General features: G+C 35.1%; 1 protein-coding gene across 3 annotated transcripts in view; it reads left to right on the plus strand.

Moving 5' to 3' along the window:
- UBE2D3 (ubiquitin conjugating enzyme E2 D3) overlaps positions 1-25,408 on the plus strand; it is a 31,093-nt gene that overhangs the window by 993 nt on the left and 4,692 nt on the right. Inside the window, exons 2-6 of one of the 3 annotated variants that reach the window (XR_013168286.1) lie at positions 547-701; positions 16,482-16,579; positions 16,669-19,047; positions 23,520-23,597; positions 24,790-24,814. Coding sequence is in view for 1 of the 3 variants with exons in the window: in XM_077142669.1 (XP_076998784.1) it covers positions 16,516-16,579; positions 16,669-16,700; positions 23,520-23,597; positions 24,790-24,895 (280 nt within the window). In the remaining 2 variants the exon portion in view is untranslated. Of the gene's footprint in view, positions 1-546; positions 702-16,481; positions 16,580-16,668; positions 19,048-23,519; positions 24,768-24,789; positions 24,896-25,408 lie in introns of those variants that run through there. The other 2 variants (XR_013168285.1, XM_077142669.1) reach the window with 2 other exon arrangements.

Genomic DNA, 25,408 nt, shown 5'->3' on the forward strand with positions numbered 1-25,408 from the left:
GGTGGCGGTGGCTGGGCGGGCGCGCGCGGGAGCGCGCTGGAAGGCGGAGTGTAAGGTGGCGTCAGGGGCGACTCAGAATAGCTCTAGCTGCGGGAATAGGAACACACTTCAAGCCTCTCCTCATTTCCTTCTTTCCCCGGCCGCACCTCTGAGTAGAAACCGAAAGAATCCTGGCATTAGTCCAGAGTCTTCTGTCCTCCCCTCCCCCCTTGCCTTTCTTTGCCCTAGTGACGCCGGCATAGCGCCGACTAGGCCCCGGCTCCTCCTCTGCTGGGTTCGGGACCCTGCCCCGCACCCACCCCTTTCTCTTACGCCTCTTCCTCTCCCACCCGGGTCTCTTCCTTTCGAGAGACCGGGAAGTCAAACTTGTCACCCCGCTGTTCTTCCCGTCACCCTCGACCCGACTTCGGGCCGAAGCACGGCATAGAGGCTGTTGGTGATTCTGTCACCCACCCACCCCGGATCGCGACCGTTTTAAGGGACGAGAATTCATCGGGGTGTCTTCGGGGACTGTGCGAGTGCTGACCTGCTCCGTTTTTGCAAAAGGCGCCTGTGTCTGGCAGAACCGGTGTGAGACGAAGATACACTCCTTCCCCGCCGCCCTGATAATCAAGAGTTTTGACCGGACCTTTGAGCGCACACCAAGATAGTGCGGAGCCAGTCGAAAAGCACAGACTATGGCGCTGAAACGGATTAATAAGGTAACCTATGGGGCTGACGAGATTGAGGTTGCGGGAGGAAAGGAAGGCTCTGACCGGGAGGAAAGCGTGGGGGTTGGGGAGGTAAAATTGTGGAAATATCTGTCTTTGGGTCACTTGTTCCAGTGGAAGGTGGGAAACGTGGATATACATTATGAAGAAATGGAGTTTAAACTTACGGAACAGAATACTTGTGGCAGGTTATTCTGAGTATGTTTTAATGGAATCGGTGGAAATCAGGTGGGGGAGAGTGTAGTTGCTATTTTATTTAAGGCGCCTCGATTTTATGCTTCTTAAGAGTTGGTCTTGTTTGGGGAACCTAATTGCGGAGAGACGCTCGGGCTGATGTCATGGCGTTTTTCTTTCTTGGTACTTGAGAACTTCTTTTAAATTTAAGAGCAAGGCCCTAGGCTTTCTAAGGAAGGAAGGAAGGTAGGAAACTCCAAGAAGATCACAGAAATCTGGCGGTCTCGATATAAGTTTCTTGCCAGCGGAAAGGCAGTGAATGATCCAGTTAGAAACTCTTCATCGGCCCTGGGCAGGTTACACAAGAATAAGTGGGGTTGGGAGGAGATGGGCTGACACAATGTTGCGGCTTCCTGTGTTTTGTATTGTTGGCTTTTCACGCGAATGTATGTATCAGAGGCACACTGGGAACTGATGTAAACCTTTTTTTTACTTAGGGGTGGGGGTTGGGAGGTGGTGATAAGAGGTGGGACGGCAATAAGGGATGACTTATAGTCAGGAGTACCCTTTTTTTCCCTCGTCCCGTTTAGTAACACCCTCTAGGAAGATTGTTCTGCTCAATACGTGGTTTGACAGCAAATTATCCATCTAAGTTGAAAAGAAAGTAGAGTTTTTCCAGGCTGGGTGTGGGTGGGTGAGCGAGCGGAACCTCCACCTCCGGTGGTTTAGTCTCATTTTCTTGCTCTAACTTCTGTCCCGCATTTTAAGATGGCGGCTGCTTTAACTGGTTCAGGCTCTTTCCGGCATCTCCTTTCGTAATAATGTGAAATAATATTCTTTGTTGAATGTTAATTTTCACATCAGGTTGTACTCTGCTCTAAGACCCTTTGCTCGAGATGTATCTAAATTCAAACTCAGATTGTATTTCCCTTTTGTAACTTGTGTATGTGTGGTGTATTTGGTTCTTGCACAATCGAGGAGGGTGGAGTATTTACAGCTAACTTGAAAAAAATGTCATGGAATAAATTCAGACTTACCAGAAACTGGGAGACAGGAGACGTTTTATGTTAGACATTTTGATTTTGGTAGAATTCTTTTTAAAAAGTAACCTTTGTGGAAAGAATGGCAAGGATTTTAAGAGTAGGCCTGATGCTTGCTTAATTTTGCATTTTTTAAATAAATGTGATTTGGGGAGTTATTTGGCAAAACTGAGATTTAATGAGAGAAAAGGTTTAGATCTTCACTCTTAATGTATTGATGCTGAAATTTTGAATTTGTCTTAGGCCATCGTTGTATTGTCATTTTGGGTTTATGCAAGATATGAACTTAAGTATTTGCCTTTTTGAGAAATGGGAAAGGAGAGAAAGAGAAACTTAAGAGTTAAGACAAAGTGAAAAGGATTAAATACCCCTTTTGTGAGCGTTTGAAGTGTTTTACAGAATAATACAGAGAACACGTTCAGTACAAATCAAAACCTTTTATCTGTAGGAATCAATTCAGGCCACTAAGAAGTAGAATAATTTCAGATCCAAACTTTTTATGCATGTGAAACAGAACAACTTTAAAGGGAGGTCTCATTGATTTTTTTTTCTTTTACAGGTGACACCCAGCTGCTGTGATACCACTTTAATGATTTAAAAGCTCTAGAGAGGCAACATAACATAATGGTTAAGACTGAATGTTGGAGTAGAAATGATCCTTAGAATTCTCTATAGTTCATTGCCTAAAATGTACCAGGAACTGTTTTAAATGCTGCACAGCAGTGAACAAAACAAAATTTAATTCCCTAGGTTTTTTTTCCCTGAGACTTAAATGAGTTAATATGTGGCCTTGGACAGGCCCCTGGCACATAGTGCTCAGCTTTATTACTATTGTTTTAATATCACTATTTTTAATCTTGAAAACCTTTTGTATGAAAGAACATTGACTTCTCTCAAGCTCCTGATTAATACCAGATTTTCTCCTGTTGTATTTGACAATTTATATGTTAATATTTTTCTGTGTTGGAGAATACCAGTGTTTATATGAGACTTTATTGATCCAACCTATGAATAGTTTTTGACATGTGCTTGTGGTTTGGTTTTCAGCTCTTGTTACTGTCAGAATTATGTGGGGAAGCTTTTCAAAAGTATACCCCGGATTCAAAGAGCATTTTAGTGAGTGGATAACTGTGGTTGTATGCTTTTTATTTTTGGCACCTTCTAAAAATACAGGTTCGAGTAGGCATTGATGTCAGTATGGTATTTCTTTGTGTGTCATGTACCTATGTATTTCCGACTCATTCTTGTCTGAAGCCCCGAAATTAGAAAAATAAGAAATGTCAGTAGTCATCACTAATATTTCATTGAAATGACTGTTTTTGAAATACTTTTGGTCTTTAGGAGTATGTCATGTGATCAGAGCTTTGAATTTGTATTTTTTCTTTTAGCTTGTATTGTTGTGGTTTCCCTTGCTTGGATATTTTTTTATGCCAGGCAGCCTTGTCAAACCTTTATTTTCTCCTGTATTCTTTATTTGGACTAGTAGTGTGATTCTTTGGGGCTACTAACAAGAATCAAATGTAAACTCAAGTTGATTGGTGGTGTTTGAGAACCAGAGAAAATTTTACCACTCCTTATTAATATTTGGGGATAGTAGGGATTATAGGTAATTACATTCTGGGGAAGTTTGTCAAGAATTTTATATAAAGTATAATGTGAACTAATACTAACATAATCGCTTACATTTTGAGTGTTGGCAGTATGTCAGAACTGTTCAAAGCTCTTTTATAATCCCAGGAAGTAGGGGCTATTTTTCCCGTTTTGAGATTAGAAAACTTTAACACAGGTTAAAAGCATTCAGGGTCGTATTGTGCAGAAGTGGAATTGAAAGGCAGGGCAAATCTGACTGCAGAATTTGTGCCTTTAGCCAATACTATTCCTGTCATCCTTCAGGTTTTTTGTGTTCAAAAAAGTTTTGTTTTTTCTATATATTATTAGTCTGCTACTAGTAATAGCCAAAACTTAATGCAGCATCTACTGTGTACCAAGTAATATTTTTCAGCCCTTTACAAGTATTAACTCATTGAATCCTTGCAACTTGTATATGAGATAGATGTTCTTAACCCATTTTACAGATGAGGAAAATGAAGCACAGGGCAGTCACTTGTCTGAAATCAGACAGCTAATAAGTTACAGCTAAAATTCAAATCAGATAGTTTGTTTCTTACACTCCCACACTACTAGTATTTTGAACCATTTTGCTGCCTGTTTGATTGGGTGAATGAGTATGTTTTTTGGGGGGGGGGGGTGCATGATCTGGCAATCGAATCCGGGTCTCCCACGTGGAAGGTGGGCATTCTAACCACTGAACTACCCATGATTTTTGTTTTTGCTACTGAAATAAGCTTCTGTCCTCTGCCCCACTTGATGTTTAAATAACTGGGATTTGGCTTTACTCTTGAGGTTGTATATAATTTGTGAGTTAAGATTTTAGCTGATAGATGATTTGGAAGTAGCAGTGCATTTAATTCTTTCTTTAAGGACTGTGGGAACTCCATGTGCCAGTTAAGTGTCAGGGGTGTCTTAAGTGAACAAAATACAATTCTGGGCTCCCAACAAGCCTATAGTCTGGGTAGATAGCACACTTAACCTTTATTATATAAGATACTTGTATGACTGAGGGATGCCAATTATAATGGACTTAGTGTTTTGTTAATTTGCAGGATGGTGACTTATTTTGACACTGGATGTTCTTTCATCATGCTTGTCCATAATGTTAATTCTAGTTTTTAATTATTCACACAATAAAAGCGAAGTTGACTGAAAACTGTTGCTTAGAACAGAAAAAAACTATTTGTGTCCTTAAATTGTTATATCAGGGTTTGGTAATGGGTTCAGGTGTCACTTGTTAGCCGGGATACAGTAGATTCTTGAGTTTTCAAAGCATTTTGCTATAATCTTTAAGGAACTAGGTTGCTAGTAGAGACAAAAATGTTTGAGATTGAATTGGAAGGCAAATCCTAGATTGGCTTTGTATTCTTCTGTTTTATAAATTCTTTTATCCATTAATGTGTGCTAAAGTTGACTATAAATCAGTGGGGTTTTTTATGTTACATATCAAAATGTTCAGCAGAGCTTTAAAAAAAAAAAAGAAACATTGGGTCTTGCTGTACTTAAATCATTGTCTTTCACAAGGCATAATTTTGAAATGTGACTTAGGTGATTCTGAAGCCCATTTCTGGTTAAGAATCACAGATAAAAGATACAGTCATGAAAGAAACAACTATTCAGGTACTACTCTGTTAAGCACAGTAGTCTAGTCTCAGCAGATTAAAAAAATGAGAAAGCTGTCATCGCCCACTAGAATCTCTGCCTTTGGTGTAGCAAACAAGCATATAAATGAATGAATAAGTGTTTGTTGCTTTATGTAATTTGCCTTTCAAGAATAAAAATCTGGTAGGGGAACCATATAAATTAAATTTAGTTGACATTTGATACATATCAGTTTGCCTGTTTTTGTTAAAGATAGATTTATCTAAATGTCTTTTCTGCATTACAGTTTGTCATTGTTAGTGTTTATCTTGTATAACTAAATTTCCCTTGCTTAAACAAACCAGTTATTTAAAGGAAGCAAATAAGTTAAGCTTTTTTCATTTATTTAACTGGAGCTTGAATGGTCTCAATTTGGTTTTGTTAGCATAACTATTTTATTTCAAAATTGAGCAGTAATTAAAAATGGATGTACTTATGACTATCTTTAACATTTCAGGTCCCTCAGTTGTGATTTACAAATTCTTGGTTAATTGATCATTCCGGAAGGCATACTTGTTCATATTAATCCCAGCCTTGGTATAATATGGCTAATTTGTAATTTGGTTTTTCCCTCCACTGGACTGTTGTTAATTTTTCTTTGGCATTTATATAAATGCTTGCTTTCATGAATCAAAACGTAGAACTTAAATTTAGCCTTCTGTATTTGTCCATTTCAGATAATATTTACAAAAGAACAGCTTTGAATAATTTTAAATAACTTGTTTTTGGTCTAAAGAAAAAAATTACAGGATTCATTCAAGTTATTCTTAGCATTCAAGTTATTCGTAGGATCTTTTCTTATGTAGAAACACAGCATAGATGTCCCGCCTATAATTACAACTAAACAGGAAGTGAATAGCTTGTCTGGTGGATTGACACATGCGCACACCTACCTGTTAATCTTTAACTTCCAGGATTTTTGAGAGGGAATTACAAATTCCAAACTAAAATAGATCTCAAAAGGACTATTCTTTCTGATTACTCGCTCTGTGAAGTTGTTCAGATCCCAAAATCTTTGCCAAGGATCCCTCTCTTGAAATAACTCCTGGCAACCTTACATTTCTGAGATGGTTGTTTCTTTCTCCTTGCCTTTTGTATCAACATGTGGTATATAGAAATTTCATAGCATTTGAAGTTCATAAAAATTTGTTTGCTGCATAAACCAGAATTGATTTTTATGTGAACAATTAGAGCAGTCATTGTCTGCCTAATTGGACAACTAATTGTACTGCATTTTAATTTTTTTCTCTGAATATATACCTTTATATTTTACTTGTTTTAAAGGCTCTTTAGTTTTCTCAGATTTCTTAAAAAGACAGTCCCCTTGCTTCCTTCCTTAAGCCCTCATTTCTTTCAGTCCCCAAGGTAGTGTTTTATATATAGTTAAATTTTTATATACAGTTAAGTGTAAAGTTCAATTTTGAAGGAGATGGACTCTCAATAAAATATGAGAAACTAGTTTGCCAGTTAGGTGATAAACTTTGTTTTCCCAAAGAGCTAATAAGAAATGAATCTATATTGCCTACCATATCCTCATTGTGACCTTTCTGTGATGACATACAAGATGAATGGCAGAGATTAGGATAGCAAATGATGAAGTTTTGTCAAACTTTTGAGGAATAGTAGAACTTGGACAAGTCAGAATAAGTTATTTGGGAAGTTATACTTTAATAGCAGATAGCAGAGCCTTTATTTTCATAAAATGTGTCTTTTTATTATGTTGATCTGATAACATGAAGTTGTGGTTGTCACAGAAAGTTTAGTAGAATGCCTATATTAGAGGTTAGTCTAACTTTGCTGCTCTTTAGCTTTGTAATTCATAAATAACTTGTATTTCCAATTAATTGTAAGGTCTTCGAAGGAAGATAGATAACATTTTTGTTATACAATAGAGCCTTTGGGGCCATTAATGTTTTTGGTAACCTTGACCTCTTGTTCTTTGTAGTTTGTTCAGTCACTTCACTGCTCCATCACCCATCATTAAAAGAGAAAGCTGTAGGGTGGGCCACGGTGGTTCAACAGGCAAGAATGCTCGCCTGCCATGCCAGAGGACCTGGGTTCAATTTCCGGTGCCTGCCCATGTTAAAAAAAAAAAGAGCTGTAGAGAGAATAGAGAAGCAGAAGCCTAAAACAGTATGTGTAGACATGTAGGCCAGTGTTTCTTAACCTTTTTATATTTTACCTCCAACAACTTTTCAGGGAGATCCTGCATCCCACAATGACTGAAGCACAGTTCTTCCTCAAACTGTTTGTAGGCTTTGTCTTAGAAATACCACCAAAGAAAGGTTTTCAGAATAGAAAATACGGTGATTACTCCCATTATTATGCTTAATCGTATACCTTCAGATGAAGGCACTCACTGGCTTAAGCTGTGCTTGGTGAGCAAATAACCTGAATCCTTCCCTTTTTCTTTCCTGGCACCCATCAGGCCTTCAGGAAATAGGCAAGACACTTCAAGCATGTGGGGTGTGTTGTGACCCCAAATACCTCTATGGTCTTGACTACATGAGAGCTTTACAAACTAATTTTCCTAGAGGAAAGCAGAGTGGCCTCTTTGGTCCCTTTTCTGTGGGTCAATTTAGGCATGTAAAGGGAAAGTAGAAGCTGTTTCAGCTTACCACACTAGTCATCTGCAGGAAGTTTCAGGGGAACAATTTAGAGGAAGATGAATCTAAAAGAAAATTTCCCAAAAGTGCACACCATGGAAAAGAAATGTCTAACCTTTTGTTCTTTTTATGGTGCAGTCTTAGTACAGATTCTTGGCATTGTGTCCTCATTATGTGTCCATGATCCATTTTAGCATCCCTTTAAATTGTGTGGAGTACAACAACTAGTGTGTGTCAGTAACATTTCCCTTGCTGGCTGCTGTCTTCCTATTTCAGTGATCTTAGTAGTCGGCCAAAAACATACCTGAGTAATATGCTGTTCCTCCTGGGGGTAGGTGGGGGTGGAGGAAAGTGTTTAGTTAACATTGCAAAAATCTTACGGGTACCATATGTGGCTGTTTTTTATGATCCTTTCCACTGTTCTCTCTATTAGGAAAGTAATGAGCTGACAGTTTATTTCTTCACATAATTTTTAGGTTGCTTTTGTTTCTGAAACACGCATTTAGGCTGAAGTCATTTTTTTTGAAAATTCTTTGAATAAGTGCTATTCAGGAATTTTCTACTCAAGTCCAGTAAGTAGTTTTTCTTGCTTTAGAATAAATCATTGCTTTATCAGTTGGCTTCTGTTTAGCAACTGTGTAATTTGAAAAATAGGTAACGTTAAACTCACTAAGATAGACTCACTAAAGATAGATGCAGACTAAGTGGATAGTTGTGAGGCAGCTTGTTCTGAGAAATCATCAGTTTTCTGCATCTTGTATATTCTGGTACATTGACTCATTGAATGGGAAGTAAAATTTGGTGTGATTGAAATTTTGTTCTCCAGTTAGCCAAATACTGCGTCAAGTTCTTAAATACTCCTTTAATGCAAGGGAACCCTGTTGAGAAAGGAGCCTTTCTTCTAATGTAGCCCTAGCCCTGTAGTCTTTCAAGTTGTCTAGTAGATATGTACGAGTTTCTTCTGCCGATCCTGAAACTCGGCATGTCCTGTATTTGAATTTATAATCTATCTTTTCTCCCAAGAAGTGATGCTTAATGTAGAATGAGGAGAAGGTGTATTTCAGTAAGGTGCTTGTAAGGGTTAAATACTCTATTGTCTTAGCTCTTTTTGTCCCTGTCCATTTATGGCTTTCCATTGCTTTGGCATAAAATTTAAGGCTTTTAAAGGATGGCGCTCTAATCAACAAACCCTTTGCCTTGCCAGCCCCCTGTTCTGTGTCTCTGATGTACCAAACTAAATGTCACTTTGTTTTAAACCTAGGCAGAGTTAGTGGTTACCTTTTCAGGATTCACGTAGCATTTAAATGCCTTTTATTTTAAGCACTCACAGTTGATAACGTCCTCCTGCCACCCCCCACCCTCTTTGGCCTTTTAACTCTTCTTTTAGCCTTTTAGCACAGTTTCTAAGGGAGAGGAGGCATACATGTTTTATCTGTCTTGGTATTTTCAGACCGAACATGTTTGAGATCAAAAAGGCAGTGTTGATATGGAGGAGTAAATTTTTAATGGTGAAACTTCAGCTAATCTTAACAATTTTTATTTTAGAAATGGACTTAACCATTGGCTTCCATAACTAAATTGAGAGTTAACTATTTATTAGATAAGGAGATACGTCTTCTGACTATGCTTAATTTTGAGACTGTTTGCTTTGTTTAGATTGTTTTACGTCTTCCAACAAGATTCAAGAGTTGTGTTGCTTTAGTGGTATAAAAATACTTTGCTTAAACTAGTCTTTCCCCACCCCCTTATTTTTCATTGTTTGCATGATCCATATCAAATTAGGGGGTAATGGGTAGTTAATCAAAAAAAGAGCTATAGGAGCCATAGCAAGCTATGGCCCCAGGGACTGAAACTACTAAATGCTTAGTTGGCTCTTTTTATCTCTGCTGTTTCTTTGTGGTCTCTTTCTTTGGCTTCACCAATGCTTGCCGACAGCTCCAGGTCACAGCCTTACAGCTCCAGGTTAGAAAAGGAAAAGTGTAAAGTACCTCTTCCTATGTTGAATTTGGAAAATCTCAGTGGGGAAACTCAGGGTCTGGCCTGGGCTTAGTGTATTTTCCAGCCCTTTGAGGTGATCACTGAGGCTGAGAAACTATTTTGTGACTAATCTTGTCTGAGTAACTGGTTAATGGTGACACTCACCCAACACTAAATCACGTTTGGAGGAAGGGACAAGCAATTCCTTAGAATTAAGGAAAAACATTTTTTGAGACAAAATGTTTGCTACGTAGTAGAATATCTGAGATGACTTACGCTGTCCCTCCTATTTTTTTCCCCCTAAGATGTATACTTTTATTTTCTCATTTCCTTATGTTTTGGGCATAATATCATGAAAGTTGTATTGGACTTTGGGTCTAAATTCTTGTGCAAGATTTGCTTCCCATAAGGTAGTATTTTAAAGGGCATGAGAGAAAAGTGAAATTAGAAAAGCTCCTTTTCCTATGTCGAATTTAAAATAGATTTTAGTACATAAGTTTATGGGCCTAGGTTTAGATGATTTTTACTTAGGTATTGTCTTGATCATGGAGAATTTAGGAAATAAGGCATTAGAATGAACTGAGAATAACAATCTGAAATTACTGGAGTGAAGAACTGAAATTCATTGCTAACTAGCTGAAATTTATACCCTCTAAAGCAGTGATACTATTAGCATTTAAAGGCTTAGTAATTCAGAAATATTAGTGTGCTGGAAAGCACGTTTCTTCTGTAAGAAATGCCTTTACATTGCTCATAATTCAGATGTGTAACTTTGAAGTTAGTACATATATTCTAGATGAACTTTGTTTTCTGAACTTTGGTTTGATTTATGATGAATTGTTTCAACATGATTATTAAGAATAACTGTTGGATACTTTTACTCAGACATTTAAAATAAATCGTTTTTTTAAAATTTATTATATCCAGAAACAAGTATGTAATTTTAGATAGATCAATGTTGACGACCCCCCCCTTTTTTAGTCCTTATCTCAATAATAATTCATTTGCTTATCATTTTTTGGTAGAACTACGTGAAATTGTAGTTTCTGTAGTTCAAAAGGGTCAAGTATTGGTAATTTCAAATGGATCAACCTAATACGGGAGTTTCTTTAAAGCCCCATCAGTAAACATGCCTTGAATTACTGACCTTGTGTTATTAAAGCATTAATAGCATGGCAACGTAATTGCTAGATGGCAGTGTTGTAGGCATCTAAGCATAAGGGTTTGTCAGATAGGCAGTGTCAAAAAGAAGTAAATGAAAATGAGCTAACATATGTTTTGCTTTTGTTTAATAAATTAAGAGACTATCCAAGAAGTCTCCATGGGTGGTCTTCTTGGATAGTGTATTATATGCCAGATAGTGTAGTGAAGTGCTTTTAAGTCTAATTTCATTTTCTCAAAAATTCAGTAAAAATAGACATTCCTATTTAGTAAGCCTAGTAAATAGTGGGTCAAAACAACTAACTGTGAGACTCCAAACTGATGCTATATGGGGGGGGGGGGGGACGGCGGCGCATACTCATGTCATTTCATCAAACTAGCTGCAAATTTTCATTACATTGTTTTTCTGTATAAGATTGCTTTTGGGTTTTAACATATTTTAAACTTAACTCTTTGCCATTTATATTCTGTGGGAAATCGAGATGGGGGATGCTTTGGAAAACAGGTAGGTTTTTAACCATAAAATACTTTTTTGGACTTGTGCTTCTTAAAGAAAGAGGGACTTGGACTGCACGAATTCTTTAGCCTCTGGTTTATTTTTTAAATTCTTTTCTGGGACCTGTAAACAGAACTTGTTATGTAAGTTTTGGAGCATGGAGGAATTCTCTGTTATATGAGTTAGGCTGCACTTGAACCTTACCTACAATCAAGGCTTACAGTAGATTGCTACTAAAATAAGTTTGGTTTATCGCAGAATTGCAAGTGGGTGTTATTTGTTCTGATCTGGCCTATAAAAAGTGTTGCTTGTTCAGTAATGGATAGTTGATTGAATCAAGTTGTCAGTACATTTTTGTATTTGAAAAATGTGTTTTTCAGATACTAATGTTACTCAGAATTTAATGTTTCGTATGCTATATTATTTAGTATATAAAGTCTTTTGAGAGCTCAAATCATGCATGATTTTTTTTTTAACGAAGTGTTTAAATCTGAGAAGCAAGTAATTCCTACTGTTCGGAATCAAGTGTTTGGAATTAAATTTTTCCCTCTTGGACATAGGCATGCATAAAGTTCTGAAGGTTTGTCCATCATAGTTTTAAAATTGTGAAATTTTGACCTCATTTGTTATATAACCGTCTAAAGCAGTTTTGATGAGTTTCAGGAGCAGATTTGCAGTGTGTATCTATAGTTTCTTTTTTTTTTAATGGATTCAATTTAGGCTGATCGTTCCTAAGCAGTTAGCTGTTTTCTAAAGTGCAGTTCACCACACCTTTTTGTGCTGGATATTCTTTCTTCAGTGTTGTATTTTCTCTGCCTTTTTCTTCGTTAGAAGCCCATTATCTCATGAGTCCGTAAATCCCTAGCATTACTTATTGTGGCCAAGTCTTAGATTCATCTTACTTGATTTGTTAGCCTTGGGTGCCATTGACTACCACATCTTAATGTCCTTTTTTTTTTTTTAACCTACTTTTTCAGGATACCTGTCTCTTTTACTGGTTCCTTTATAAATATTGGATTTTTCTGGGATTCATTCTTGGGGACGACCTTTTCTCTATGGAGACTTGCAGCATCACAGCCGTCTTTTGTATTCTCTCAAGTTTGTCTCCAGCCTGTTTACCCCAACCTACACTTGTATATATGGCTGCATTTGACCCTCCACTTGGATGACTAAATGGTTTCTTTCTCAGCTGCTGCATCTAGAACTATACATTTTAGTTAAGGCCGATATCATGCTTTGTCTGCTCTGGCCAAAAATCTTGGCATTATCCTTTATTCTTCTCACACTGTGTCAGTCAAATAAAAAAAGACTTTCTTGAAATATGTATTTTATCAACAGTATGAAAACCGCTATTGATTTTTTTAGTAGCCCTATCAAATAGCTCTATTCAGAAATTTATTTCAGCAATCCAAGCTGTGATCGTCTGAACGTTTTAAAAAGCAGAATGATTGTTCCTATGCTTATTCATGTTCTTTAGTTTCTCTGCTCTCTTTTCACCCTTCATCTCCATGCTGTTTTGCTAATATTTCCAGTAGCTTTTCCTAGGTTTTCTATAGAATTGTAATCTTATTCAAAGCAGCTTTTCTTTTCTCTTTTGAGGTCAGTAAGGTTGAAACTAGCAATGTCCATCGACTCTAGTTATGTAATATAATTTTTTAATTGGGAAAATGCCTTCCACAAACCTAAGGTATTCTATGAGCTTAAAGCAAATCCTTTTAAATGGGAAATAGTCTCAATTCTTTTTTTTTTTTGTCTACATTTATAAAAGCCCACATATTTTCATGAGCACTTTTTGCATTTATTTGAATTCCTTTTCTTCAGAAAATATTTTTTACGAGACAGAACTTCTTCATAATGTCTCTAATCTTTTCACTGTTTTGCCAAATTTGAATGCTTCAAAATTGTAAGCCATTTCAATTTTATTCCATTCTAGTACAAAATAAAACTATCAAATTAAAAATGGCTCCATCAAAAGTGCTTTCCCACAAAATGAAATATTCAAAGTGCGTTTTTTAATTTGTTCAGTTCCTCAGGTGTGTAGGGATAAATTTCAACACTTTGCCATTTTCAATAATTCCAGTGTGGTCCAAAAGCTTGCTTATTTATTCATTTATCTGACACTTTTTTTTAAAAGATTTCCCAACTGGTTTTGAACAAAATGTAAGATAAGAGGAGTTGTTTACCTCATCACCACCCCCAAGATCAATGTTACAGTGGGACCCTTATTTTATTTAGGTCTTTAAACGCTTGAACATTTCTGAACAGACAACTGAGAGGACTTACTGTCACAAAGCTGGGGTTTTTTATATAGCCATTATCAGATTCTCATGTTTTGTATTTTAAATTGTGGATTTTGGCCACCATGGCCTATTGTTTTATTTTGGTGTCCATCATGACCAATCCAAGAATTTTTCTACTCCAGTGATTTCTTTATTTACAAGAATATTTTTACCACAACGTTATGTTCCATCCAAACTCATGTTAAAATTTTATCTTTACTTTTGAATTTGACTTTATAATAGCATTCACAATAAAGTCAGATATTTTATCTTTGACCAAAAGACTTACAAAAGTTTTGATTCCATAGTGTGAATGGAAAGAATCATTAGAATTATTTAAATCATCTGGAACTGGTATAAAACTGTGCTTAAACTATTTGTAAAGTCCTGTTCTGCTAAAGGATTCAACATGAGAAGCCATTACTTAGTTTTTTCATAAAAAAAACTAAGGAGATCTTGCAGCTAAAAGGTATGAAAAATTTAGTAACTGAAGTCAACTGGATCGTTAGGAAATAATGAAATAGTTATAGATTTACACTATGCTAGAGCATTGGCTCTAATGATTTATTTTTCAAAACATGTAATTTCCCATGTTTACCCATAATCCTGCTAACTCTCAGCCCAGTGGCCACTACCACAGCAACTGAGTTACCAGCATAAACAAGTGTTGAATACTTCCCTCACCCACAACTTATTGTGGGCTTTCCTTATGTATCTGCACATACTTTGTTATATCCACGAACCCTGTACATTGTCCCTAAAGAGGAGGTCTCCTTTACCTTTTGTATGAAAAGGACCAGGAAAAATAGATGGGTTATTTCAGATTTAATCATGTATTAAAGAGAGAACTCTTCACTGCACATGCCTTTTGTAATAGAAGAGGCCCAGGTAGAATCTAGTAGTATACAAAGTGAAGGTCTGCTAAACCATACCAGCTCATTTTAACATAGCTAATATCTGCTTTAAAGAAAAAAACAGATTACGACTGTTTTATTCATTGGTGTATAGAAACTGAAAAGTATCTGGTTTTCCACAACCTTGCAATAAAAATTAGGGTCGTGCATCTGTGTGTTCTGGATGCAATTTGTTTTTCTTCTGTGGTGGTTACAGCTTACATATTTCCTGTTTTAATGATTGCTATAAGTTCTGGAATTCAAATTGATGTGTTTAACTCTTCTCTATTACTCTGCACTCTTCTGATATTTGATAATCGAGATTTTAAATCCTTGACTTGACACTGAAAATCAAAGATTAGAATTGAAGAAAGAAAATGAATATAGCCTGTTTGGAAACTTATTTCCATTTAATTAATTCCTTGAATGAATTATTCTTGGGCATAAATTGTTCTAGTAGACTAAATGAAGATGATAATATATTTCAGTTGACACTTCATAGATGCATTGGTGGTGTGGTAAATGGTTGATTCATATTGGGCATATTATTCTTTACTGTATCTTTTTTATTTAGGCATTCATTCCTCTGCTTTTCTAGTACTTAGTCAATTGTAAATAAGTGTTCTTTTTTGTTGTTCAAACTGAATCTTAAACATTATCCCTGATGATTTTTTCCATCTTTAGACAAAAGGATAAAGAAGTAATTAAAATTACTTTCTTCTTTCAAAAGGATAAAGAAATAATTTGTAGGCTAAGGTATATTTGTGTTTTTTGTTTGTTTTTTTAAATGGTTTTTGGTGCTGACTGATTTGTGCCATTGACTAAATTTGAAAACTATTTGAAAATGTGCATTAACGTTGGTTGGGTTTATTATCTCATTTTTAGTTTTTGATGAGTGGACGTTGGTTGCATCATTGGTAAGATGGAGCTGTAAACCATATTTGCAAAAAACTAGTAAAGAAATGACTTCATCTTCATACTTGATTATCCAGATGTGTTATGCACAAGTCATGGAAGGATTCTGTACATGTTTGTTGAAAATAACATATTCTGATGGAAAGCATGTTGTAGAAACTGCAAATTCTGATAACATAATTTTCTGCCTGGAGAGGTAGAAATTCCAGAGGTGGAATTTCACGGATAGTTAAAAATGGACATTGAGTAAAGGATAAGGTTTAATTCAGGGAATAGATAGATTAAACTGAAAAACATACCTGGTCTTGTGAGAGATTTTTCAAGTAAAAATGAGTTCAGGGATTTGAGGGATTGGTATGGTTGAGAAAGAACAAAGAATTTAAGATAGTGGAATTAAGGGCCTTTGAGATCCTCTGAAAAGTTTGGCATATAACATGAGTATTGAGAATCACCTCGTTTACATTCTGAGGTTATGAAATTATCTGATTACCAACTACTTCAGTTTGTAAGAGGACAGATTTTTTGTAATAGAAAATTTCATGTCAGTGTGCATATACTTTTATGAACTCTAATCAAAATGTTTGTCTCAGGGCGGGCCGCGGTGGCTCAGCGGGCAAGAGTGCTTGCCTGCCATGCCGGAGGACCCCGGTTCGATTCCCGGCCCCAGCCCATGTAAAAAACAAACAAACAAACAAAATATAATAAAACAAGAAAATGTTTAAAGATGTTTCCCTTTCTTCCTCCCTTCCTTCCTTCTCTCTGTCTTTCCTTCCCTTTAAAAAAAAAAAAAAAAAAAAAAAATGTTTGTCTCAGCATCAGACAACTAAGCCTACCATATTTCAGCCAGCAAACTTATAATTTACATCTTCTAATGGAATATATTACTAACGGGAATTAGAATTGCACAGCCCTTAAAAAGTGGGGTAAAAATAACTGGAAGCAGTTGACTCTCTTTGCTTGCTTGTGTTTTCTACTAAGGTTACATGACCCATCATTTTGTGTCTTGGTGCAGGAACTTAGTGATTTGGCCCGTGACCCCCCAGCACAATGTTCTGCAGGTCCAGTTGGGGATGATAGTAAGTAATTTTCAAGTTGATTTTTATGTCTAATTTTAAAAGAGTTTGTACATTTTTAGATACTAATGAGAGCCTTTCTTTTTTTCTAGTGTTTCATTGGCAAGCCACAATTATGGGACCTGTAAGTATTAAGCAGTTTTTAAATTTTGATTTTAATTGAAAATCCAGCATTGATCTGACTGTGATTTTTAACTTAATTTCTAAATTTATTTAGATGTGTTTTATTATGTAGTAATTTTTCTTTCTTGGATATGCCATAGTTGTACTGCGTTTTGAAAGAAATAGAATAATTATCTGAAGTAGCCATTTGTTACATGTACTGTGTGTATTCCTGTGTTGAGGTTCTAGTGTTCTAGTAGCATCTCTATCACACACCACATAGCTCTTGACTTCAGTCCAGTTTTCCTTCATAGCAGTGTAAAGCATTATCACAGAGCTTCCTGATATTTATAGAGCCGGTTAATTTACTAGCTCTGATCCTACAGTGAGTCAAGTGTTACTCAAAGATCTTGATCTATTATTCCGGTAGCTACCAGAAATCTAGCTTTTAATTGCATCATTTTGATATTTAGTTCTTTACAATTTTAGTTTTATAGATAATTCGAATAGTTTTAGGTAGAAAATATTCTTAGTACAGCAAAAATTCCTTTCTATCCTAGAAGTAGTTGTACCATCTTAAATTAAGTAACTTAAATAAGAAATTATATTCTGGTTATAAATATTCAGAATTATGGTTACAATGTAAGAATTTCAGAGAATTAGCACAGTAAAGTATCAAATATCCAGTATTAACATTGCTTGGACTTGGAAGCTCTTCAGGATTTCTGTTCTAAGTTATATTACTGAGATTTTTTTGCTTCCCTTTTGGTGGCTTTTTCTCTCCATAAATGGCAATAATGTGTTAGATGAGGGAATTCCCATTAAATAGATGTTTATAATTCTCACATAGGATGATGGGCTAGATCAACAAGTATTTTTTTAATATTTCTGAGTTTTATCACTTTTTTTTCCCAGGCATTACAGCTATAAATGAGCATAATAGGTGTGATCTCTCTCAGTCTTTAGGGAACTTTAAATCTAATGGAGGAGGGCGGGCAATGATGGCTTAGTGGCAGAGTTCATGCCTGTCATGGCTGGAGACCCATGTTCAGTTCCCGGTGCCTGCCCATGAGCAAAAAAAAAAAAAAAATCTAATGGAAGAGGTAGACAATTAAAATCAGTGTTTAAAGTGTGATAGGTTAGGCAATAAATGGTATGTTAGGAAATAAGTGTTACGTGGATGAAGTGCTATGTATTAGCAGTAAAGTCGTATGACTAAAGTAGAAAGGTAGAAAGATAGTCAAATATTGGGGGGGCGTGTGGAGGGGACATGAGATAACTTAGTATTTTAAATATCTTGCTTAATTCTAATAAAGAGTACAGAGTTGGGCTTTCCCATTATATCAGGCTTTTTGCCGTTTTAAATTTTGTTTTTAATGTGCTTTCTTATTTGGTGACAAAATAGTGATCTCTAGTACACATAGATAATTAATTGGTTTGGCTCACTGTGTTTGAAAGTTGGTAGTCTTCTCATACAAGTCCTTTCACTCAGCCTTCATGTGACAACCAGTGATAACTTGGGATGGGTTATCAGCTGCCTCTCTTTAAACGGAGCACGGGTCTGTCACACTTCCTGCCAGGTCGATTTCATTTGTTTTTGCAGCCTCTATAATTTTCCATTCATGATTACCAAATTTCAAAGCACAGGATTCCCATACCAAATAAAGCTCATTTTTGATTCAGAGGACTCTGCAAGATAACTTCATTATAATAGTTGTCAATACTCAAAGTACACAAGGGTTGGTAATTAAGCCTTCTGATTGGATAGTGTGTAGAATAAGCCAGTTCATTAAAACCAGTGTGATAAGTTTTTTTGCTTGACTTATCACTGAGACACTTCACTTTTTTTTAATTGAACAGTATGTTCTTCCTTTGCAAAAGATAGGGATTGTACTTTAAGTCAAAGTGAAACATAAATTTGGAGTTTGTTTTGATACTTTGGCATCTAGAATGCTGGTAATTATCCAGAGAATAATTGAAGTCAGTTTATGCTGACATCTTTTTAAACTGACTATTCACTTATTTTATATGTATCTCAGTTTATGGCTGTATGCTCAGTTTATTAACACTTTGATACATATAATGATTAGCATCATAATCTCAGTTTTTTGCTTTAAAACAAAAATACCTGTTTTTTTTTTCAAATTAATTAAATATTTCCTGAGTTGCAAAAGCAAAATGTACTTGTATTTATGCTACAATTGCAGTTTTGCTTCGATAGTAGTATTCACTGATATATACTTGTTTTCTATTAAGAAGGTTCTTACTATTCTCACTTGAGAATATTCTTATTATTGATTGGATAATTTCAGACAGGAGTCAAGTTATAAAAGCCCATCCAAAGTACAGATCTTATTGTCATCTCATAGGTAAGCACATGGATTTAGATGCTGGCTTATAGTTAGCTGTTATCCTTGTGTGGAGTGCATCGATGAATTAACTCATTGTTTTGACTTTGGAATGCATCTTTCGATTAAATAAATATTAGCTTATATTATGAGTGTACTCACTATGTGGCATGCAATTGCAACCCAAAACAATAGGACTAATGGTGGCATAACCCATAAACTGGAGATTTACTACAAAAACTGACTAGTAAAAGTTTGCTTTGGAATTTAAATTAGTTAAAATGATAGACAGTGCCACAGAATTACAGATTCTTGAGTAGTACCTAATTTATAAAAATAGCATTTTTAATGTATACCACAGAATTAATGTCAGTAGCTATTTATTTTTAGTTTCTATGGTCTAATATTTAAAAAGTAATATGTAATATGTGGAACTTAATTTGAAGTCTTAATACCAAGTAACTGGTGAATTTTAGTGTCATAGTTGGAAACTGTTCTTGATCATTTAAGTTGTGAGGCAAAAATGCTTGGTTTTAATAATCCTATGTGATTGCTTCTTTTTTTCTGAAGGTAAGATGCTTTGAAAGCATCAATACTGATAAAAATTAAGTCTTTCTGAAATAATTTCTGGAGTATTTCTAGTTAAGTATTAGTAAAAAAAATTTTTGTCAGGGTTTTGTGCTTTATTAAGGGCAGTTCCCAATAAGAAATGGTACAGTGAGGAGAAATGGCTTCTTTACCTATTGTTCCTGATGTTTACTTGCTTAATTTTTCTTTCATTGGAAATGGAACTGGCAGAAAGTGAGAGAGTGAAATAATTTGGAGAAGCAAACTAACTTCTACCTATAATTTATGATATAGTCATGAAAGAAAGCACTGCATCTGTGAATAATACAACCTTTGGCAGCCTGAGCAAAATCAGCTAGTAGCTGAAGTCATATAGTCTGTCCAAGGTGATTTTCAGTGTGTTTAGAATGTTATGTCATTGACTACAAAGGCTAATACTTCCAAACTTTATTTCCCTCTGTACTTTATCCCACCCACACAACCCCACTCTGGCATGGGCAGGCACTGGGAATCAAACCCGGGTCTCAGGCATGGCAGGCGAGAACTCTGCTTGCTGAGCCACCGTGGCCCTCCCTCTGTACTTTATTTACTCTTTAAGGAGCTTTTTAGTCTGTGGAAGGAGATACAATCAAATAAAATATAAATGTGGTGGGTAATGGTGTGTACAAAAAGAGATCTAAAAGAAGAGCAGCCAGCAGGTTGGATTAAAGGGTTGTAGTATTTGTTTTTCCACAAAGTTAAGTTTAAAATAGATCCTGAAAATAATGAAGATAAGCAAGCTTTTATCCTTGCATGGAGTGCATCAGTGAATTAACTCATTAAGTTATTTTGGCTTCGGAATGCATCTTTGGTTAAGCATCAAAGTAAGATTAAATAAATATTAGCTCATATTATGAATATATTTACCATGTGGAATGCAGTTGTGACTCAAAACAAAAATTTGAAGCTGAGTTGCCCACCTAATACTCATGAGCAGTAAAGAGAGGATGTTCTATAGAAAAGTGGAAGATGAAACTAATTAGATTAAGAACCAGGTCAGAAATTGGAGAGGAAAGCCAGCAAAGTGGAGGCATGCATACCAGTATTAACCATAATGCAGACAAAAGGAATAACAACATCTAAAGCTCTGTATTGTAAGGGCAAGTAGCATCAAGGAAAGGAAACTATGAGGATCTTTTAAAATTTAGCAACCAGTTTCACTCCAAGGAGATTCAACAGGAAGAGTAAAAGTGGAGAATCCTGATTTGTGGCTTGTATGTTTTACTGAGAGATATAAAAAAGTTTCTAGAACCAATTTGAGTATTGGATACATGAAACATTCAGTAGGTAATTGAATATATACATCTGGAGTGAATACTAAAGGAGAGAAAGATTTGAGACTTAACAGAATAGATGTGGTAGGAGACAGAAGCAGAAGATGGATCTGTAGGAACACATTTTATGGTTGCTGTAAAGGAGAGGAGTACATATGCTAAGAAGGAACAACTTGGACTGATGGGAGCAAAACCAAGGGAGAAGGTTTCTAAAGAGAGCCAGTATAAATTCTGGATTTCTTGAATATGGATCAGTTTCCTGATCAGTATTTCTCCTTGCTTTCTTGTTATATTTTCTGTTTACTGCCAATTTGTAGTAAATCTGAATATGGAGCATCATTTTTCTCCAAGTGGCCTCATTGATTATCTCTGGATTTTGTAGTTTTATGAGTTTTTCCACTTTGCTTTTGGGGTTAAATTGTTGACATTGAAATGTTTTCTTCCCCTAAGTTTTTTTTTCTTTTCTTTTCTTTTGGACAAGGGAAATGAAATTTGGCTTTAAATCTCATTAGGTTGCCTTATATCAAAAGCAGTCAGACAGTGCTTCTGTGAAGCTTAGAATAAAAACTTACAGAGCTTTTGGTCTTGGATTTTATCTAAATCTTTAATGTTTGAGATTATCTCTAAATTGTTAACTATATACAGTACCAAACATGTATCAGATAAACTCAGACCACATTCTTATGCCTTGTTTTTTAATATTTTTATTGTAAACAACAAACATTCAAATGGCTCACAGTATCGTCACATAGTTGTGTATTCATTCCCATGATCGTTTTTTTGAACATTTGCATCTCTCCAGTAAAAGAAAGGAAAAAGAAAAAACTCATACATGTCATACCCCTTACTATTCCTTTTCATTGATCACTAGTATTTCAATCTACTTAATTTATTTTAACCTTTGTTCCCTGTTTTACTTGTTTATTTCCTACCTGTATTTTTTACTCATTGTCCATACAGTAGATAAAAGGAGCCTGATGCCTTGTTTTGATTTTTTAAATTCATCAATAAGTTGTCCTTTCTCCTTTGTACCCCAGGTGTATCCTGTTCATTTTTCATAGCATTTCATTGTATTCACTTTACAGACTAGAAGCCCATTAAGATAGATTACTTTGGGTCTCTCTATGCCTTACAGATGCATGTTTGATATATAGATTAATTCAACTAATTATTTTTTTTTTTAGTAGTTCATTCCTTTTTTTTCCCCCAAGAACATTTTTTACTAAAACCACTAATGGGTATTTCTAAAATATCCCAGAATCTGGAACAAGTGCTGGGGAATAAACAACAAACATAATAGGGCTTCGAAGTGTATTATGTTAAACAACTTTTCCTTTGTCTCATTAAATCTATCTTTTATCCAGGACAGGCAAACATCATGGCAAAATATGACATCTGTCATATTAGTGGGTTCATAAAATGGGAGTGGTGGTGCTGTTGAATCTTGTTCACATCATCTTGTATACCTATAATATAATACATAGATGTTCTGGTTTACTCCCTAAAAGAGTTTACCAGCTGATGGTTCCAAGTTTACAAGAGAGACATACATGGAAACCTTGTCCAAGTAACTAGTCCTGTCATTAATAGGAACATGACTTACTTATACGCTAAGCCATAATTCAACTGTTTATTTTATAGAATTGGGATGGCAGTTGAATGAGCTATATTAAAATACCAGACCTGTAGAAGTTTATTTGCATTTACCATTTGTACACTTGACTAAGATAATTCACATCTCTTTTATATTCATTTATAAAATCATTTCAGTGATACCTGTTTTCTGGTGTTGGTTAAATTAAAATGTAAAACTCCTAGCAGATAGTTTCTTTCCAGTGTTAAGTTTATACTAGGCATCATATAACATTAACTTTTTAAAAGCCTACTTCATATTCAAGTTGTAATAACAAAATGGCAAAGGGAAACAAATACTGCTAGAGTTTGAAATTTTGTTTTTGCTGTTGAAATGAAAAAACAGACATTCCATATTTTTTCCCAAAGCATATTCCTGTGTTTGCATTAATTTGCTGTGGATAATTGAGTGTGCTGTGGGGGGGGTGGGAGCTTTTATAGGCAAATGAGAATTTGGGGGGCATCGGATAGGAATAAAACTTTCTTAGACCTATTTTGCTAATGTTCTATTTCCTTTGTTAAGGTGATTGTGTTGCCTAGAATAGCTGACGTTTTGGTTTGCCAGTAGACAGAATGGCCTGTTGAGATGCAGAGCCATTTGAGACATCCAGCCTGTTGTTAGAATAATCTACAAATATGAGAGCTTATTTTTAAATTAAGTTTGATATATAATACTGTATGTAGATTATTGGTAAATATATCTTTTGTCTTTGAGTCTTTTTTTTTTGAGAAATTTTTTCTAAAATTCTGGTTACTTACATGAGTTTAGAGCTAAATAAATTTGGGCTCATTACTGTAGAGTACATTTTTATTGTGTTTTTCGCTTATTAACTGCATTTTCTTGGAATAATTTAGATTCTTCATTGAGATGTAATTAGTAGGTAATTTTGGCTCAGAGAAATGTTTGAAAGTAGAGATATTATAGATAATGCAGCGTTAATATTTCAGATGTCAGAGTTAAGCAGATTTTTCTTTTCATAGAATGACAGCCCATATCAAGGCGGTGTATTCTTTTTGACAATTCATTTTCCTACAGACTACCCCTTCAAACCACCTAAGGCAAGTATTTATTTTTTCCCCAAAATGTATTGGTATAGATTTATGTATTATTTCAGAGAAATAGATCATTCTTAGAAATTAGTTTGCATAATTGAGGCTGAGTTGGTATATATAATGAATACAAATAATTTAAGCCAAATATACACAGACATGTATTGACTTGACTCACTGATAAAAGAATGCTCGTTCAACCTTTAGTTAAGCCTAAGCTTAGATTTGAACTCGGTAAATGAGAATAAGATCGACCTTACCCTTAGAGTTTCATGGCTCAGATATACTGTGTGAAAGCTTTTTTTTTTTTTTAATGTAGTTGTGCTTATACAGATTTGGATTATTAACCCTAGTGTTGTGTACATAGTAGACATCAGAAGTTCACCTTCAGTGTGTATTTGCACACATTGGTACAGCTGTACTATATTCATGTTGCAGTTTAGACACTGTGATACACATTTTGACTTGTTTAAGGTTTGGATCTGTATTCATAACAATAAATTTATCAAAACTTGAGTTGTTAGTAATGCCACGGTCACCGGTTTATGCATATTTTTAAAAGCATATGGTCCTTGACTTCTCAACCAATACCATAAATTCACCTATGTGAATAACTATGGAAATAATAGGTAGAAGATACTGTCAGTTCCAAAGACTAACCATCTTGGAGTTCCTCCTCACATTCATATGTTATATAGGGGTAATATAGTTCCTTATTATATAAGGATGAAAAATACCGTTATGATATTCAAATTTACATTTTATATATGTTAGAAATGCAGGTTCAAATACATATCTGTATGACTTAGTATAAGTTAATAAAGTGCACTCCTCTATAATTTGTGGTTGCATCCATAAGTTCTTATTTTTTAATGAATGTGTAAAATACCCTTTAAATTGCTCTTTGATACTTAGGATATGGTAGAACCGAAGTTAACCTTTAGAAATTTCTGCCATATCATTGATAAAGAAATCGTTACCCAGAAGTCATGTTTTCCATTTTAATTAAAAAGAGGGCGTCCCAGAAGTTGATATGAATTTAAAACAACAGTTCTGTAATGTTAGATCCTTTTGTGTGTATGTATTAGGCTTTAGCCTTTTGATCTTTAAAAATGGTGATTTAATTTTTTAAAGCTTGCTAAATTTAGAAATGCTTGTTTTGATTTGGAAGATATACCTAAATATTTTTAATGTGTTTTAGGTTGCATTTACAACAAGAATTTATCATCCAAATATTAACAGTAATGGCAGCATTTGTCTCGATATTCTAAGATCACAGTGGTCTCCTGCTTTAACTATTTCTAAAGGTAAAATACTTTTAAGAGAATATTCTTGAAATGCTCTGATTTTTTTTTATAAGGGTTTCATGAACTTACTTATTTGAATCTTTCATTTTTATGGCAGCTACTCAGTAAGAGGCAGGAAAGGGTTGAGTAATTTATATCGTATTGCTCCTATATCAGTATTGACTAAAACAGTTTTGTGAGAAGTTAAAGTTTTGGGTTGGGAGTTGGGTGGCAAATGCAGATACAATACAATACAAATACATAAGGTTTATTTTAATAGTTAGATGTCTTGTAGTATTTTCATACCCAAACCACTTATGCATCTCACTCACTTTCATGTTGCCATTTAACAAAAATATATACCTAAACTTTTCATTCTTAAGATTTCCTTTGTAGGAAAATGCTGGTTTTGTTTTCCTATGTTTATTACTTAGCTAAACACTTTTAAAAAAAACTTCAGTGTTATGTGAACATAACTATGTTTTATGTTCTATATATATTAGATGTGTACTAATGTGTAGTACTATGTTTTAT

Source organism: Tamandua tetradactyla, chromosome 24, assembly GCF_023851605.1.
Source record: "Tamandua tetradactyla isolate mTamTet1 chromosome 24, mTamTet1.pri, whole genome shotgun sequence".
NCBI lineage: Eukaryota > Metazoa > Chordata > Mammalia > Pilosa > Myrmecophagidae > Tamandua > Tamandua tetradactyla.